This window comes from Larus michahellis, chromosome 4, assembly GCF_964199755.1.
Source record: "Larus michahellis chromosome 4, bLarMic1.1, whole genome shotgun sequence".
Taxonomy (NCBI): Eukaryota; Metazoa; Chordata; class Aves; order Charadriiformes; family Laridae; genus Larus; species Larus michahellis.
The window spans coordinates 79,090,281-79,109,062 of NC_133899.1; the positions used below are offsets into that span (position 1 = coordinate 79,090,281).

The following is an 18,782-nucleotide window of genomic DNA, read 5'->3' on the forward strand; positions in this document are numbered from 1 at the left end:
GTCTCTAATTGGATTATTTTGCTATTTCAAGTATTAAAATTGTGATAATTTCATTGTCCTTATAAAGAACTGTGTATCATTTCTTCCCAGTAGTACTTTCGGAGTTTTCCCTATTTGACATAGGAAAACCTGTAAATATTATGATACTTGACCACTAAGTGTGCCCCTAGTTAAGACACTTGTCATACTTCCATAGTTTACTTCGAAATTATTCTCACCTTTCTGATTTTCTTTGGCCTAATTTTATTGCCTGATGTTGGACAAAAAGCTAAAACATAGATGAAGTCGTCAAGAGGATTGATTTAGTGAATAACTTCAATAGCATTAATCTCTAGATACCTTTGTTTTCATTGTCACTGATCAGAGTCAAATATCTGAGCAAAAAATAAAAATCTAAATAAAAATGAGCACATACCAGAAAGGCACAAATGGGCAGTGACCCGCTTTCTACAAGGCCTGTGAAAAATGACAAATTTATATCAAGAGAGGTGTATAGGCATTAGAAGCCTCTCCAGTCATTGATGGAATTAGCTTTTTGCTTTTCTGGTTCAGTTTATCTTTCTGAGAACCAGATTCTACCATCTTTACTGTGTCTGAATTACACTTGACTCTACTATTATATCCAGGGATATGCTAATTGATTGTCACTATCTTTGCAAACGAATAGGGTACCCATGTGCGGCCTCAAGAACCCAGAAAAGTAACCACACGGTCCCAGGGTATTAGACGAGCAGGGGGCTTGGACCAGGTGACTTTCAGAGGTCCCTTTGTACCTCAACCATTCTGTGATTCCAGACTGACTTAAAAACACATGTATCACATGTCTGTATAAGTATACATACGTTCATGTGTATGTATAGATATATATTCACACACACATATATAAACCCCTCCATTTTCATCAGGAAAAATAATCAAGAAACTAGCTGCACTAACCAGCGACGTGCAGGGGACACAGGAGTTTGAGCATCAGTGGCGTCATGAGATAATTGGTCGCTTAATGTGTCCAGATGAATCGTTCGTTCTGTCAAACTGCAGAAGGCTTTAATAAAAAAAATGTTTCCTGAAAGCGCTTACTTCTTGGTATTGGTGTACTCCCGCTAATATTTAACCATGTTTTATTTTACTTCATGCTAGCCAAAGCAGTAAGTGAACACTGACATAAGACTCCAAGCAAATCCCACCTAGTGACGCTGCGGGGAAGGAAGAGGAGATTGATTCCCAGCTTTCTGTGAAGATACTCATCGGCTGATGACACGTTCTTCTGAGAATTCAGAGAATAATAGGGGGATTTTCTATGAAAATGAAGAGAATCGCAAATAATTTTATTTTGACTTCAGTTTAGTTCAGACTTTTTATATGAATAAATGGCACTTTTAATAAACTCTGTAAAATACTGACAATGTATTTTTAGGACAATGTATTTTAGAACTTTTTTAAATCAAGGGCTCACTTCATTTTAAGAAAAACTACTTGCATAGATGTTAAAAGATGCTGTTACTTCCCCCTCAGGCTCAGATGCACAATGTAAAGTTACATGAAGAAAATGCACATTTGAACAAACCTAGAAGCACATTCATAGGGTGTGGGTAGAGCTAACGCCAGTCAGACGTTTGCTGAGAGGGTGGTTTGGATTGAATATGTTTGTAGAGTTCACCACCCACCCTTTTGCCCATTAAACGCTACATTGCAAGGAACTTGTAGCTTGAATTTCTAAGTATCGGTAACCACCGTATAGCTGAAATTTTCCACAAAAGCCATAATGAAAGCCAGTTTTAACTCCCATTCGCTTTTTTGATCCCATATGATTAACTTGCTGGTATCAATACACAGTATGCTAGGTTGCTCTTGACAGTAGTGCTGTCCCCTCAGTAACACACAGCTAACAAATTTTATTTTTATTTTTTTGAAAGTTGAGATGTGGAAGAAGAGAACTTTTAAGTAAAATATGTGAACTAAGCAATAAAAAGTATAATAGGATATGTCATTTTACTAGTAAATATGTATTTTTCTTCTGATTTTTTTCAATAAGCATTACAATATGATGTATTGACTAGTATTTATCCTAGAAACAGCAAAACTAATGTAATGTGGCACCTGCTAATTTCATATGTATGTTCACCTGGTGCTTAACTTTGCCAAACTTTGAAATTCAGTGTTTTACTTATGTAAAGGGCAAAGGGTGAGGTAATTACATAAGGAGAAAAGAAGATTAAATGAATTGCTGCAAGTACTTGAAAAAAAGGCTGTGTACGCATTGAATGCAAGACATGCAAAGATTTCCCACCGTGTAATTATTAGTTGAGTACAGCTCTGGATCAGAAATGACCGAGAAATATTCCTGCAGTATTTTGTGAAACCACTAAGTTGTTCATTTGCTGTATTCAAGTAATAGCTACAAAACCCTTGAAATTGACCTTCAAGTTTCAGACTTTAAGACAAATCATATTATATTAACACTATACTCAGAAATATTCTTAAAAGTATATATTTAGCTAATGCAATCTATTTTACCTCAATACTGCCAGTATCAACTTCAAAACCTTTTGCCAAAATAATGATTTATTTTTGCCTTTATAAAAAGTTTTGAAAGCATAAATGAATATTTTGCAAGAAAACATTAATTTAAGTGAAATGTAACCGTTTGGAAAATGGTATATGTACAGATTAAAATATTAACCTAATTGCCTCCTATTGCCTCGGTCATGTCTACTCTCTTATTGGTGTCCATGTGGCTGAAAATCTGGAGTCGTTTGTGGTGTTACCACATTTTGCTCTTCTTTGGTTCAAATTCCATCGAAGTCCATTTGCACTCGCTTCACTGGGATTTGGATCAGGTTCCCCCTGTACCAAAGCTTCAGTTTTATTTTCTTTTTTCTTTTAGAAATGTTTTTTTAGCATTTGATGAAATCTGCCTTTATTCTTGAATAGAAAGGTTTTCCAGGGCTGTCTCCTAAACACAATGACTACAGTACTGTCCTTTCTATCTTTTAGATGCGTATGTTTGTCTGACACAGTCTTAGCCCTTTAGTTTCTGGTGAAATAAAGTATCAAAAGTAACTTCCATTTAAAAATGAATAAACAAGAAACCTGGAGGCATCCCGTAGTAACAGGCACAGTGTGTGAACGGGGTATTGACCAAAGAGAGGGTTGGTGGGCAACTGGCAAAGCAGATTTCAGTAGCCGTTAACCAGCAGTGATTTACGCTATAGCAGTGTAATGACATCAGTTGACAGGCATCCCTCAAATGACATCAGTTTGATGGAGACCAGTGGAAATGTTTAATTCCTCTGAAACTTAATCTCTAGAACAAAACGTAAGGAAGCAGTCAGAAGTATTTCTGTGGCTTCGCGTTGACTCTGCGAACTCAAGAGCAAATATTTGAGAATGCGAGTACTTGACCTTCAGGTGCAGAAATTCAGAGCTGAGCTGCTTACGGCATGCTCCTCCTGTTTCTCAGGCACACAAAGGGGCCTTTGACCGCGTTTGGTGGTTGAGTGAAACGGGCGTTCTTTCTCCAGAGGCTTTGTTAAGCAGGAGGGAAGAGTATGTGGCCACAATTGGCGGGAGAAGAGCAGAGCCCGTGGGATCCCGGCCGGCAGTGGCCACTGACTCTGAATTCCGTCTGCTCCCCAGCAGTGAAGGCAAAGGGACGCAGGCGCTTTGGCTCTGCAGGTTGTGGGAGATGTTAATTTTCTTTCCTTTGATCACATGCACAAAATCTGCTCATTCAGGCATGCATAAAAGAGAAGGATCTTGCCCTAAGTAATTACACCATTAATATTTTTAACAAAACTACTCTTTCTAAAGATTTTGGTCTGTGTCCATAGTTAATCTCATATTTGGGAAAAAAATAAGTCAAGATAACTTTTCTTTCAAAACTTTTTATTAAATACATGAAATGCTGTTCTCCAGTGACCATTTTTTTTTTTCAGGGCTAGGTGTATTTATTTAAATTATTGGGACTAATTTTCATATGCATATAGTGTTTGGTTTGGGTCAATTTCCTTTTTCAGTCCTGTTTCTTTTAATCAAAATCCTGTTTTGTAGGTGTTACTTACTGTTCGAATATTAAGACTAGAAATAAATGATGTCTACTTGCAGATCAATATAATTTTGGTCACAAAGTGGCTTTTTTTCTCTGCCTATTAAGCGGCTTAAGTGTTTGGGACTAATTATAATTAAAGAAACAGAAATTAATTAGAAAGCTGTATTAGTTCTTCTTTTGAAGGTGCTGTTTTCTAATTAGTGTCTTGTAATTTTATACCAAGCAAAAATTATGCAGACTGCCTTCCCTTATACATCTGTTTTCAGTTTCTTCAACTAAAATTATTAAAGTTTTATTGCACAGCTGAATGTATAAACCTACAGCCCGATACTCGTAAGTAGCGCCGCTTTCACCTTTTTGAACTTCCCTAACACCCTCACACCCCCTTTTTCCCACTACTGTTATTGGGAGTTTGTAGATATTGCTGGGCTGGTAGGGAATCCTGTAGAGCTGTTGCTTGTCTTTGTACGTCTACATGAAGCTCTTCTTTTGAAGGACTGGGCAGTAGCAGTAGTTACGAGCCATCCAGACTGTTTTGGAACAGTTGGAAAAAAACCCTAGATAGAAAAGTTTTCCAGGATGCAGCTGCATTAAGGGATTCTATTCTAGAAAGTTGCTTATGTGTGGAACTGGAAGCTACTGAAAGGTAGTACTAAACTTGGGCGCCGCTCTTTCAAGAAAATTGTCAAAGGCCCAGTGAGGCGGTGTCGGGTGCCCCCGAGAGCAGCCTTTGGAGGGAGGGGTTGGAGTTTTGAGAAAGCGGAGCACTCCCAACGTGGTCTGGTGCTGTTTACATCCTTAGTTTTCCACCTGCACCATTTACTCATCTGATTTCCAGATCTTCAAATATATGTGTATGTATTTTATATCAGCATCTCTTCCCCTCTGTAAACCCACATATTTCCCATGTGTCTTGGCAATTAACTTCTGGGTGTTATATGAAGGAAAGACCAGATTTACTTAGTGTCAAAACTTAGAAGATATAGGAGGCATGATCTGATGTTGCCCCTCTGATTTCTGTCTGTCTTCGGGTATTTTAAAGTGTTTGCTTGTGCCGCGTGTGCGTGTGTCTGTGTATTTCGTAGTTATAAAAAGAACAAAGCCATGCACAAGAAGAACATGAAAAATTGCTACATTTTCCACACCTAGTAAACATTCCCATTGGTTATTTGGCTGTATTCAAAAGGCTAAGACTTTTATTGCTCTACGAGCAAAAGCAACCTTTCTTCACAGTGGAGCAGTACAAAGAAAGAGCACAAAAAATACACACATCACAGTGCCTGAAATTCTGTTTGAACAACTGTATTGATTGGGTCTGACCCCTTTACATTTTTTTTTCCATTATTTGAAAAGGTGCATCTAACTGTAGCTGAATTGAACCAACCGAGATGAACTTTCCATGAAAACTTCTTGAGATACTTCTTTAGTTCAAAGCTTTGGAATTTTAAAGAGCATTTTTAATACAAGTCTGTTGAGGTATTCTGTGCAACAACCGTACTTTGAATGTTAAACTACAGGTAAACCTAAGAAGAAGGTAAAATTATAAAGCCTACCATGAAATTACTGGGAGATGGCAGAATAACTTTGAGAGCTAATTATAAAAGTACATAAAAGCAGGAAGTATTGCATACGTGTACATTTGTGCACTGTTTACTTGTTATTTACTTGTCAGTGCTCCTGGCTGCCTTACAGAGAGTGTAAAACAGCCCCCAAAGAAAACACTGAGAGAATTAGCATTTTTGGAGCAGTTATGGATGAAATAGTGTTTTAAGACGTAAGCTTAAAGGACAATGCTGTTTTCTTGTTGCCAGCTAGAAGCAGCCTTTTAGCAGCAACTGTAACATAAGAAAGCGCTAAAGGGAGGGAGAGGTTCAGAACACAAAGGTGAGTGGTGAGTTTGTAGGAAATGATGGCAGAGATGTACCTGCAAACAAGACCAAGTGAGAGGCTGAAGGTGAGAGTGGAGAACAGCCAGTGGTTTGAAGTGAGAGGCTGTGGAAAGATTGAGGGAGCTGGAATACATGGACTCAGGCAGGAGCAAAATGCTTTAACAAGGGGACTCAGCCTAAATTGTAGAGGAGGAAACAAGAAGAAGGAATAGCTGGCAAGCGAGAGTCTAAGTCTAGTGTCCTAGTACAAAAAATACCTTGTGAATGAGGTAAATGAGAGTAGAGTGTTGATGGTGGCAGTGGGTGAAGGAGACTATCACTGATGACTTTAAAATAGTATTTTGGTAGCAGGACAATTGTCTTTTCTATTGGCAGCTGCTGTTGCCAAATTGCAGTTAGGAATGGCTGGTATGAATGAAACTTTCTGCCTCCCTGTAGAAACGGCTTGCCCCGGAGCCAGGGGTGAAAGTGGTTGGCACAGAGCCTGGCCCGAGCGAGTGCTTCTCCCTCAGGGGTTGCGAAGTGCCAGTGCAAGACGGAGCGTTGGGTGGCCTGCTGCGGTCTCTGGCCTGGGTTCTGTTCTATTGTCAGGGGGTTTGGGTTGGCTCAATTTTGTCTCTAGAGCCAGAATTGAGAAAAGCCTTAACGCTGTTTTCTGGTTCATCTCTTGAGACACAGGATGTTTTTGGAGGTTTTCTGAAACCCTCAGCGGCTTATGCAAGATGTAACTCTAATGAAATGAAGTCGCTGGTGACATTTAATTACAATGAGTTGTACTACTCTGGGGAAAATGTTGACATTGGAAAAATCACTGCTAATTCTATTTGTCTCTTGTATTGTCTGTATTGTTGGCTTTTCTCACTGCTTAGTTCATGCTGAACAGTCCTTCTATGTCTCTGCTCTGCTTCTTCCGTACTGCGCCTCTGAGCATCATCTTCTCCCAGTATGGAACAGGATTCTGTCTTCTGCCCAACATGGTTGTAGTGCGTGTGTGTTGGGGGTGTGAATACACACATACACATGTTGATCCCATTCTCCTTTCATTTGGTGCTAAGACACAGAATCGGCAAAAGCTGAGGGACCACTGCCAAGACGAGTACCAGCACTGGCTCCTCTGCTCGCTTTCCAAGTCCTGACCTGGATGGAGAGGCTCAGAGGGAAGAGAGAGGGACATCTCGTGAGTGTAGCTGTGTTCCTTGGCTTCCTCAAAGCCTTCTGTATGCCCTAGGACTCTTCAGTTGTCTTTACTGAATCCACTTTAAAAGTGACTTGACAAATGATTTTACACACATTTTATTCAGGATCTGGGTAGTGGCTCCATCAGTTGATTACTGAGTAAATTTGTTCTCTATTTTTTGTGTGTCCAGTAGCAGTTTATGTTAAGAAGTCTTTTTGAAAAAAAAAACAACCAAGAACTATATTTTGGAAAGAGATGTTGTTACTGCATCCATACAATACAAGATCATGATTACTAGACCTCAGTGGCTGTAACAGGAAGGAGACTTGGCCCCAGCCAGTTAAGGATTAAAAGCTTCACCTGCATTTGTTTTAAATTTTAGCAAGAAACATGAGGGTGAAAAGGAGCTAGTTCAGATTGTCAAACCTTGCGGCAGTCTTTAACGTAGCTTGATATAGTTGTGTTAAGAACGCTTACTTATGGTAACAGTTTGAGAGAATTTCCCTGCTGGTCAAGGTGGGCAGTGTTGAAAAAGTTCAAAGGGAGGAAGGGGTTTTTTTTATGAGCCCCCGTATTCCTTCACTGAAGGTACCAACCCCCCCTCTTTTGATGTATGTTACTTTTCATGCTTCTCTTTTTTTTTTCTCAACTAGATCATCCTGAGCTATGGACCCTGTAAATGCTACTGGATTTGGATAGATAATAGCACAAAGTGTCAGCGTGATCTCATTCTGCACCTGCACATCAAAACCAAGTCAAATAAGATTAAATCACCAAGTATTTTGTTTCTTTAATGCTGTGCAAAAACTAAGGTAACTTTTATCTACCCATCATGATGCTGGACGCCTGTGTACTACTCAGATATTTTTCTCAGGAAAGATGCAGTTGAGGTGGCAGTCTTAAAAGCAAAGAAACCCAACTCCCGCTTTGTCCCTTCAGCGAGGGTACCTTGACACATGTCCCTTCTCTTAATCCCCTGACAGCTTCCAAGAGACTGATGCAAATAACTGTGCCCGACTTTGATTATGAGATATTGCACTGCCACTTATTCTCTTTGTCTCCTGCAGTTTACAGAGGCAGCTTCAGTGCATAATTTAATCCCTGTTCTGGGGACTGTAACAAATCCACCGAGATTTCTACCAACCGTCCTCCCTGGCATCAGAACAACATGTGCACAGCTGCTTTGATGTGAATTCCCCAACCAGAGCCTTAGAAGGACCTATAGCTTTGAAGCTGGCCTATAAATTGTGCTTTCAGGAATCAAGTTGTCAGCCTCCTCTGCAGGGAGAAAGGGAGAGTAAACTGTAAAGCAGTTGCATAAAGCTACAGGGCAACTTCGAGATCTAGTTGTCTTGGCCTGGAAGAATTCCTGTACGATGCTGAGAAAGAAATGGATCCCTTTTTACCTGGCCGAGAACATCCTCTTTTGTGACTGCAGGGCCTTATGGGAGTAGGGTTGTGATGGTACTTGTCTTGAGGGCTGCCCTATTCCCGGGCCAGTGGGAGGGGAACAGGCACACCGCGGCTTTCGGCCTGCGCAGGTGGTTTCAGTCTCCCGAAGCCAAGTGCTGACAACGCGCCTGCATTGACCTTTGTGCGGGTAGATTTTCAGGGTGGTTTAGAAACAGATTAAAACTTTTACCAGATGCAATCGTTGTTCTGCGACAGATCTAACTTTCCTCTGTTGTTTCCTAAGACGCGTTGGGGTACAGGCAGACTTGTGCCTTTCTATTGGGATGGAAATAAGCTGGTTTTTGAGGAATTTCAGTGGCCAAATCTTGTTTGAAAAGACAAATGCAGTTTATGAGTTAGTGTCTTTATGATTTAGTGTTTGCTGTGATCTCTGGGAGCTCCTTCCATACCAATCTGCAAAGGTCAGCCAAGACATCAGCCTTTATTTTTCCTGGGTTCTCTGTCTCCTATGAGAGCTGAACCCATGGTGCTATGATCCATGCCGCTACTGCTGATGCTATTACACCAAATGTGGCTAAAACTGACTCCTGAATTCAAACATTTACTGCACAAGCTATGCTGAACTACGTCAGCCTTTCTCAGTATGCACGGAGAAGCTTCTTAGATAGGCTGCTTCATAGATGAATCTGCAAATTCTTAAAAGTATGTTTCTAAGTTACACAGAAACAGACATGATTGTGTAGAACTCTTCCTATTTTGAGCGGATGAGTCTTAAGTAAGTCAGCATCAGAAATGGGTTACAGCAAACCTCATCAGATGGTCCCAATATTATGTGTTGTACTTCTGGGGAATAGTTGTGTTGTGTTGTGTTTGTGTTTGGTTTTGTTTTTTTTTCTCCTGGTAAGAGCTGTTACCAGAATAGTTTAATTTCAGTTTATTTTTCATTCTTGTGTAGTCCGCTTATTTGTATTTGGAACTGATGGCCAAATCTGTTGTACGAGGCAGGCGGCTGTAATCAATTCAGGGCAGAGCCGTGGCGGAGGGCCCTGCCGGTGCCCATTGTGGCAGAGACCCGCGCAGGGCCTGCCAGCTGCAGCTGCTGCTCCTGGGTCTTTCCAGGTCGGTTGCGCTGCAGAGAAGAGCCCTCAGGTGAGGTTTTACTGTACCTTTCCTCAGTCGGAAAGCAGCCGGGGCGCTCTGCCTGGCAGGGTGGGGCTACAGCAATGGATTCTGTCACCTTCTGAAGGCGTCTCTGTTCCAGTGCACACTGATGGGCAAGTCCGGAGCTCTGCACGGGTGCTGAGCAGCTGTGGATGAAAAGGTGGTGAGGGCGGCGCTAGCTTCGATGCTGGGAGAGGGAAGGCGAAGGGCGAAGAGGTCAGTGTATATGCAGCATTTTGCAGCCTATGACTTAATTTTGTAATTGCACTGAAGGCAATAAACAGCCAGTAGACACATCTAATGGAATTTATCAGTGAAATGCCGATTTAAGGGTAGCTAGAGTGCCTAAAACTAGGAAAAAACTGGTGTCAGTCTATTAGGAAAGTTAATCAGTTGATCTTTTAGTGAGGGCTTCCCTCTTCCTAGAGATAGAGCAGCTTTCCTAAGTCATGGTGAGGTTTTCTTTCTTCATCATGTACAAGCAACTCTAATTTTTGTCTATGAAGCTTGCAGTATTGGGAAAACAAAAAAATCCACACAAAGCAAATATAAATCATTGACCATTAGCGGCTGCTGTAATGCTGTGCTTAAAACAATGTCTTTGAAAAAATATGTATTGCATAGTACAGTAAAACACATTAATCAAAATCTACACTCAAGTTTTTATTTACAATCATATTACTTTTATTTTTTCCATAATGTAACTTATTCCAAGTCCTCCCCCCGTAACTGATGCTGCAATGCTTACGTCCAATAAACCTATACAATGGTAGTACATACTGCTGCTTTCATGTAAGCCAACTGGCTTGCAATTGTCTGCATGTCATAAATCGTATCCAGAAATGGAAGATTCTCCACAAGCATCCGGAGTGTTTCCTGAGACGCTGTTGTGGCAGAATGAAGCTGTACTGGAGGTGCAGATCAGATGGCCTGTTCTCCCAGCAAGGAGAGGCAGCTGATCTGTCTGATGGACTAAGAGGAAACAGAGTCTAAAAAGGTCTGATATTTTATTAATTACTTGAATACAGTAAACTATAAATTTGCAGAGGAATGGATGCGCTTAATTCTTGCTGGAAGGAGTGACTGGAACTCCTGACTCTTTAAGTGTATCAACTTTACTTGAGAGGTACAACCTTTTTCTGATGATTGACTTGGACCTCCAAGTGATGCGTGTACGGGGAGAAAAGGAAGAAGGGCGTGTGTGCTTAACTCTCTATTCTATATTTAAAAAAGCTAAATGATCTGTATATCCTTTTCATTATCAAAGTATATTTTCTCTTTCAAAGTAAACTGGTTTCTTCGGGAGGACTTAATTTTAATAACAGCTCAGTGCTATAACCAGGAGCCAATAATTCAAAAGTCACTCTTTTCTACTGGAAGGTATAACTACAGCTTATCCCCCTCATTATAAACCCAAAGAAGGAATCAGAGCCTCCTGTTGTATTACACGTTCCTAAAACGTCTTCTCCCGTGCAACTGCTGTAGGATTTCAGATGGATACAGTGATTAATACTATCACAGAAGTGAGTGATTTCTCCTCTTAGCCCTGTCAACACTAGCATCTATAGACAAAATCATTGTTTAAAGCTCAAGTACATCACAGAATAGTGCTGATATTGGTATTGTACAACTAATGCAACATCCAGTAATTCACATGTAATCTTAATAGTTAAAAACTCAAGACTGGGGTACTAACAAAAGAAACCACTAACATGAAGTTTCCTTATCTGGCATGGAATAAGGGGAAGGACAGTTTAGATAACATTGTAGAGATTGGGCAGGAACCAAAAGAATTTATTTCTCCATCCAGTATTTTACGCTTTACAAAAACCAGTAATACCACTGTGCCCATAAAAATGTTATCCATGGCAACTGAAAGCAAATACTACTTTTTGTCATCTAACGGGGTCTTTTTAAAATCATAATACAAAGATTTGTGCTGTAGCAGTCCTCCACTTTGCACTGTAACAATAAGGCTTACTGTACTTCAAATACAAAGCTGTTACATCTGCAGTTATGAGCCACTGGCTTTAACAAACATCATTTTATAGTTGCTTTTTGCTTCTTTTTTGGTTTCTGGAACCTCAGCTTCATCATGTTTTTCAGCAGCTTGTAGCTCCTCTGCAGACTCCTCTTGCTCTGACTCAGAGCCACTTTCAGAGTCCTCTGAACTCTCTTCAGAGGAGTGTCCAGCTGCCTCTTCTTGCTCTTCACTTTCCTGAAACTAGAAGTTCCGATTATGAGACAGATAAACCATTATATCCTAGGAACTCCACTGCAGCTTTTAAAAGCTCCCAGTGAGAATGTTTCGCTTAACGGCTTCTTTCATTTTAGTAATAAAATGGGCTATGTTGCTAAACACAGGTCTTTAATATACCAATTATTAGACAGAAAGCAACTCTGCTGAAGTGGTTAACCATACCAACTGTGACGCCCACGGTTTCATCAGCCACATTCTTATTTAGTTACAGCAGAAATCCTAAAGACACCATTAAATGAGTTGGAAAAGTTTCAGATCACATCAGTTTAAGTAATGCCTTACTTTGATGTTCACAGTACATGATGACACTTGAATATTTGTCATGGAGTGAAACATAATGAAACAAACAGCTAGACCATTGAGAATTCACTCATGACTAATCTTTGAAAATAAGTTTAGCACACCGCAGCATGAGGAACGCTGAAGTAATCCAATGATACTGCTAACAAGAACAATCAAAATGGAATTTTGTTCATGCTCCTAAAGAGCAAAGCCTCCATGGCTGTAATATTAAGTATTCTCAGCACTGCACTCAGTGGTTTTACTCACTCTGGAAACATCAGCTATGTTTTTATGCAGTAGTTGCTGCTAACAGTTTGCAAAAAATTAATTATTGCACCTTTCAATTGGCAGATGGAGACATGTTCCTAATAACCTAATTCTGTTGGGTTTTCCCACGCTTCTCTTCCTGCTTATTCCTACAGAATTCCTTGCAAGTACAAGACCAGGTGTCAGCTCACTGGAAGTACAGTGACCTTCCCTTGTCTGACCCCTCTACAGCCACTTACTTTTCAGGATCATAGAGGTATGTGCCTCACTGCAAACAAGAAGCTAAAATTAATTAGCTCTCATCAGCAAGGCAGACGGCCATCCTGCCTTCTTATGTATTCCTTGGCAACACCCTGATTTAATATATTTGTCACTTTCTGTCCTAATCAGTCTTGACTACTATGGAGCATTAAGCATGTCATATCACTTTTCAGAACAATGAGAAGCATCAATCATGTCCCGGCATCTAAATGGCCACCAGTGTACACAAATAGGGGACGAGTGCCTGCAGTAAGTTTGTCCTTTAACCCAAACTGCTGACGTTTGCCACTAGTTGTGGTGACTGGATTTTTAAACCGTGGATCATCTTGTCTTAGCGAAGTGAAAGTCAAATCATTAGGGAAATAAACAGCTTACTACCTCACTGAACCCAAGTCCACAATGGCGCCGGTTTCGTCCGGACATCGTGCTGTCCATGCTCTGTTGGTACTGAGACTCCAGTTCCTCATTCATTTTCTTGTCTTCTTCCCCTGCATTGTCCAGTGTACTTTGGTTATGGTTCATTCAAATTAACAAAGACATCAAATTACATGAAGTCACGTTTTCAAAGTTTATCACTATATATGTGAAAAAGTTCAAATTTAGCCATCTAAACCCACGAGATTATTATTGCATACAAACAATCAGATTTATAAGCAATCATATCAGTGTGCAAGCAAAACTGCTTTGATACAAAGGTGGGTTGGTAAGTTCCTAAGACCTGACGCATTCAGACGGTTGTACCGCATGCGGTGTATGTTCTACTAAACAAGGCAAATGTAGCCACTATGACTTCTCTGTGCTTCCTGCCGATACTGCAACACGTCACAGCAAGGAGAAAGTTTCTGACCTTTACCACATAACATGCAATTACTATAATTAAACCATGATTTTAAATTAAGTCATAGCAGCAGAAGTCAGGACAATACTACCACTCTTTTTTCTAGAGCTGTATCTGAAACTATTTCATCCATCCTCAATTATCAGTAATCACTACAGCTCTACATTCTTCCATCTTTAGGAATTAGCAAAAAAATTAATTTTCCTGAGCTACTTCTATATGCTCTTTACTTACTTGTTTGAATAAGTACCTAAAGAATCATTTTTTACTGGTAGAAAATATGGTCTAAAATAGCTAAAAATACTCTGATCTTGTGAAAGGTAGAAATCTCTAATTCTCCCCGGACAGGCCTACAACACTCTAGTTTTAAATTTGTATGTCTGTAAAATTAAAAGCTTTTATTGCAAACTAACATTTCCACATGTGGAAGTTAGAGCTGTATGTTGTTATAAAAGGACAATAACCGTATGTTGGACAAGGAAGTAACATGTTAAGAAAATAGCTGTTCTATGTGAAAAATCCCAGCATCCTAACTTTTTGCTAATAACAAAGCAGTACTGACTCTTTATGACTCCTTAGGGGAAGCATCATCTCCTTTCTAGGAAATTCAGGTGTAAGGAAGTGATTCTTAATCACTCTGCAAGCTAACAGCAGAACCTGGAACCAATCCTCAGGCTTCTTTTGGTGTTTTGGTCCATAGATCATTTTTCATCAACTGAAAAATTACTAGTGGAGCATATCAAATAAAGAAGTTTTCTGGAACTCTGACAGTTGCTATTCTATACAGCTCTATCAAAGCGTCTCTCAAGACAGCCAAGCGCAGCTTGGTTTCAATGTACTTTGACTTACTACCTGAGCAAGCCTGATAAGAAGTTATCATGCTCATACATTACATGACATCAACTTATTGCTGATTGCCACAATGACCTTGCAGATCTTTTCAACTTCTACCTCACTGCTTTAAGGCAGAGATCTTTCTATTCAATAGGTAATCAGGTGCGGGGAGAAATCAACTCTGGTCTTTCCCATGCACAATGATTTAGAGGTTAGGATATCCATACCTGGCAGCAAGAAAGAAGTATAATACTGCTAGGTACCAATAGCAATAAAACTTTACGTTCCAATTTTGATAGCAAAATAAGACAGAGGAACTACAGGCCCTGATTTCCAGGGCATTTGTACACAAGTTTAATCGACCATCAAGACTTTGCAGAACCTGGACTTTAGAAGGCAAGTAAGTGCAGTCAGACAAACTGTCTGTAATCTAAAAAGAGAAATTAGGAACTTCTACAACTGCACAGCCTGACCAGTCTTCAACTTCTTCCACAAAACCTGAAATCCCTCCCTGCAACATCTACAAAGCTCAAAGTACTGGGATATTCCTAAATAAGTGTTCAATTTCCAACTTTGTATCAGCTGTTGGATAAACTGACCTGTCCTGAAGTGAGAGGTTGATCTGTGGTCTCCGATAACAAGGCGGCCAGTATGTTCTTTCTAAAAGAAAAGGTAGTTTGTTTTGGAGCTTTAGGGTGCACTGACAGCTCTGCCAACATTCTGGAAATCTCAAATGGAAAAGGTCTCCTGTCAAACCTTGACAACCAACTGTAAGTCTGTAAGTTTTATTAGCTAACAGCTTCTGCCTCTTGATGAACTTGTTTCATCTTTGCTTCATTGAATTTTCTGAAAAAGAAAACCCCAAAGCGAGGTACTCTTTACTCTACCCACAGCCCAAAACTGGTTCCATTTCATTCTGTTTCTTGCGGCTCCAAAGATGAAGACAAGTCATGCTAGTACGTCAGCTTAACGAGGAAGATAACAAGGAAGAATGGTGATCACCTGATATGAAAACTACACAACACAATGCTGGACAAGTGTAAATTTAGGTTCTAACAATTCACCCTTTGGGTCTCTTTCTCTGGCACTATGCAATAGTTCAGTCTGTGCATCTTACAATGATCCCACTTTTAGACTGGTCACAGTATCAGGTAAGACCTTCACAGCACTCATTAAGATATTGTCTCACTAGTTGCTCATTAGCAAATGTATCCCTATAGGCAAGAACTGGCATTACATAGCAAGCAGCATTAAGTATCCAAGCAGACCTATAGATTAGCAGTAGCGGGATGTTTTAACAGGCTATTGTATTCCTATCCACTATGAAGTATTAACTTTCACCTCTTTAATACAGTAAAATATTTTAGCTTACAAAAATACTGCATTCAAGCAAAATAAGCTATTACAAGTGAAATTATTTTTCTTGAAATAGAATTGCAATACTCTAAAACAACATTTTGTACGTGGCAAAAGTATGATTATATTTTACTAGTTTTGCAGCATTTTGTGCAAAAATCATAGTAGAAATAGTTTTAGACCATTTTGCCCTTAAAAATATTTCCTGGATTATTTAATTAGATTTATTATTTTGCTGTTTTAGTCTACCAGCTACCATTTTTTAAAAATCTTTATTTTTTTTTCCAATGAGAGAGAATTTTACAGACCTAGTGCACAGGTTTGTTAGTTTGTAACAAAGACTCTCTCTGAAGCGTCTACAAATAATTTTATTAGCTGGTCTGGAAGTATAAAGGCGTTGGGGCAGGGAGGAAGCTACAGAGCAGAGACCTGACAATTTCAGACCGGTGTTTCGCATTGCGCCGCTGCTGACATAGCAGCTGCGGCTGTGAAACCCCAAATCCTCCTTTAAGGAGGGTCCTGAAGCGAAATTCCCTTTGAGCGCTGTCTTCTTGCCCAGAGAGCCCTGCGGCCTGCAGCAAGGCCCCTTCTGGGGAGGTTTCGCGCATCGCAAATGGAAAACCCCGCGTACCCGCCACAGTTGGCGGGGGAAGGGGCGGGGGGGAGGAGGGGATCCTCCCGCTGGGGTCCCCGTGTGCCCGCGGGGGGGGAGCGGGGCAGCCTCACCTTCCCAGCGCCCATCAGCCGCAGGAACTTCTGCTTCCGCTCCTCGTTGCCGAGGTCCGCCGCCTCCCAGCTGCTGGAGCCCTGCGGGACCACACGCTGACTGCGCCCGCCCGCCCCCTCCGACGCGACGGGCCCGGCGGCCCCCCAGCGGCCCCTCGCCCCCCGCCACCGCCTCCCCCGCCAGCCGCGGTCCCTCGGACGGCCGTTAGCGTCAGGAAAGGCGGCGGCCGAGAAGGCCGCGGCCTTCCCCGCGTCCCGCCACGGGGCCCGGGCGCCGTAACAGGGCCCCGCCGCGGCCTCCCTCCCGGCCTCCTCTTCCCCCTCTCCCGCCGCGCCACCGCCCCGGGCCCCGCCGCCCATTTACATCGGGGGAAGCCGCTCGCTTGAGGCCGTGGTGGCCCTGGGACTCCCTGGCCGAGCTCATGGCTGCGGCTGGGTGACCGGGCCCCTCTGCCGCCTTCCTGCCGGAGCCGCTCCCTCGGCCCGCGGCGGGTCACGGCCGCGGGGCGCGCTGGGACTGGTAGTTCTCGCCCGGCCTGTGTCGGCGCGAGGCGGGCAGGCTGGGACTACAAGTCCCACAGGCCTCCGCGGTGCCGGAGCCCGCCTCTGTGCAATGATTGGCAGGTGCGCGGGCCCGCCTCCGGGCACCGCCTCCGGAGAGAGGCGAGGGCGGGGCCGCGGCGGGCGGTTGGGCGATGGTGGGTGGGGTTTGTTGCTGCGACGGTGGGGGTGTCGCAGCCGGTCCTAAGCACTTTGTCTTCGGTGTGGTGTCTGGCGGGGCACAGCTGTCGGTCAGGCGTGAAGTGCCGCTGGGGGAATGACGGGGTGTAAGCGGGGGGCGCTCCCGGCCCCTCGGGATGCGCTCCGGCCGTCGTGTGAGCGCGGCGGGGCGGCGGCTGGCGCGGAGCCTGAGGTAATCCCCGCTGAGGGAAGGCGATCTCCGCCCGCCGATTGTCTCCGCCTGGGCGTCCTGCTGCCGGCGCCTCAGGTTGGGTGACGGGTGGCCTGAAGGCGGCGGTAGCGCCCCCCGCGCCCCCCACCCTCGCGCCTGAGGTAACGGCCGCAGTCGCGAGAACCCCGCCAGGTTCCCGCCACTTCCCTCGTCTGCCGGCGCGGCGCGGGCGGTCTCCCTGGTTCGCACCGGTAACCGTCTGCGTCCCCTCGGCTCTAGCCTGACCCACTCCCCTCCCACCCGCCCGTACTGACCCCTCGTGTGGAGAATGGCAGTTTGTAACCCGTGTGGAAGCCCATGTTTGGAGCGCCATATGTTTCCAGTTAACCCTTCGGCGGCTCTGGCCATTTGCCATCACTGTCCTTCCTGCGGTCCCATCTCCTCCATGTGTATGTTGTGTACCAAGCAGAAATTCACTTACAGCCCCCAAGTTATTATTTTCCCACATATGTCTGCTTCAAAATTAGCTTAATTTGAATGGGTTGCCACTGAATGTTAATATTCTGGAGTTTCTGCTTAGATTTATTGGATGGGAAGATGCACAGTCACATCTTTAGGTCTTCTTGCCTTAATGTTAAGAAAATCCCTTTGTTTTAATTCCTCAATTACATAGTGACTTTTTCCTCATGATAATGTTGTGGCAGTCCAGCTAATGCCAGGAGGTTCAGGTGTGCATGCTGAAATGTGTGAACGATGTGTGCCAATTCATATCGCAGTTTAAACCTGGCTAGTTTAAGTAACTAAACCCCTGTCTGTGGCACCAGTCCTGTAACCATTTGTTGATTGGCCAGACTCAACTGGCCCTTTCAACCCTCTTCCCTTTGACCAGGAGGAAAAAACTACCTGCACTTGAGAGTCCCTTACCACTGCTCCCAGGGTTCTGTAGTCCTTGATACTCCTCAGACTGCTACCGCCAGTAATATGCCACAAATCTTCAGTTCTTCTCAATAGTTGGCTTGAATCTGAACTTTCTTTTAACTTGCAGTGATCTAAGCTGCATTTCATTGCATCTACTTATCTTTAGTGGTTTGTTTGGCTTATTTTCTTCTATCCATAAGTTTTCATTCGCATTTTTATTGTTTTTGTCAATACCATTGTAAAACGTTTTGAATTTGAGCCAGTAAGTCTATCCACCCACCTGTCTAGCTCTGTGTTCCCTCAAGGAAATTTTTGGATTTTGAAGGTTAGAGGGAAGGATGGACAAGGTAGGCTGCTAATGCCAGGTGTAGTCATCTGCAAGGCAAGACAACCACGCTCTGCAAAGAGTGATTAGGGGCAAACATAACATTGAAAACATAGTGCATAGGTCCCATAACAC

General features: G+C 42.6%; 2 protein-coding genes across 16 annotated transcripts in view; one reads left to right on the forward strand and one right to left on the reverse strand.

Annotated features, from left to right (window-relative positions):
- PLEKHA7 (pleckstrin homology domain containing A7) overlaps positions 1-2,694 on the forward strand; it is a 167,351-nt gene extending 164,657 nt beyond the window's left edge. For all 15 annotated transcript variants that reach the window (XM_074585831.1, XM_074585833.1, XM_074585832.1 and 12 more), the window contains one exon: positions 1,138-2,694. In XM_074585831.1, coding sequence (XP_074441932.1) covers positions 1,138-1,160 — 23 coding nt within the window. In that variant the 3' untranslated portion in view covers positions 1,161-2,694. The remainder of the gene's footprint in view (positions 1-1,137) is intronic.
- Positions 2,695-10,330: 7,636 nt separating this feature from the next.
- On the reverse strand, positions 10,331-17,060 carry C4H11orf58 (chromosome 4 C11orf58 homolog). Its single transcript, XM_074585847.1, has 5 exons — positions 16,877-17,060; positions 16,513-16,593; positions 15,030-15,090; positions 13,137-13,246; positions 10,331-11,912 (listed from the first exon to the last, which is right to left on the reverse strand). The coding sequence occupies exons 1-5, from the start codon at positions 16,934-16,936 to the stop codon at positions 11,703-11,705; spliced, it is 522 nt and encodes a 173-aa protein (XP_074441948.1). The 5' UTR covers positions 16,937-17,060; the 3' UTR covers positions 10,331-11,702.
- Between the last annotated feature and the right edge of the window lie 1,722 nt (positions 17,061-18,782).

What these genes read in the sequence shown, in the direction of transcription:
- C4H11orf58 (XM_074585847.1), bottom strand. Translation starts at nt 16,936, where the DNA reads ATGAGCTCGGCCAGGGAGTCCCAGGGCCACCACGGCCTCAAGCGAGCG. An exon ending in AGCGAGCGGCTTCCCCCGAT is followed by an intron (nt 16,594 to 16,876) that starts GTAAATGGGCGG and finishes GTGGTCCCGCAG; the next exon opens with GGCTCCAGCAGCTGGGAGGC. An exon ending in GTGGACTTGGGTTCAGTGAG is followed by an intron (nt 11,913 to 13,136) that starts GTAGTAAGCTGT and finishes CGGAACTTCTAG; the next exon opens with TTTCAGGAAAGTGAAGAGCA.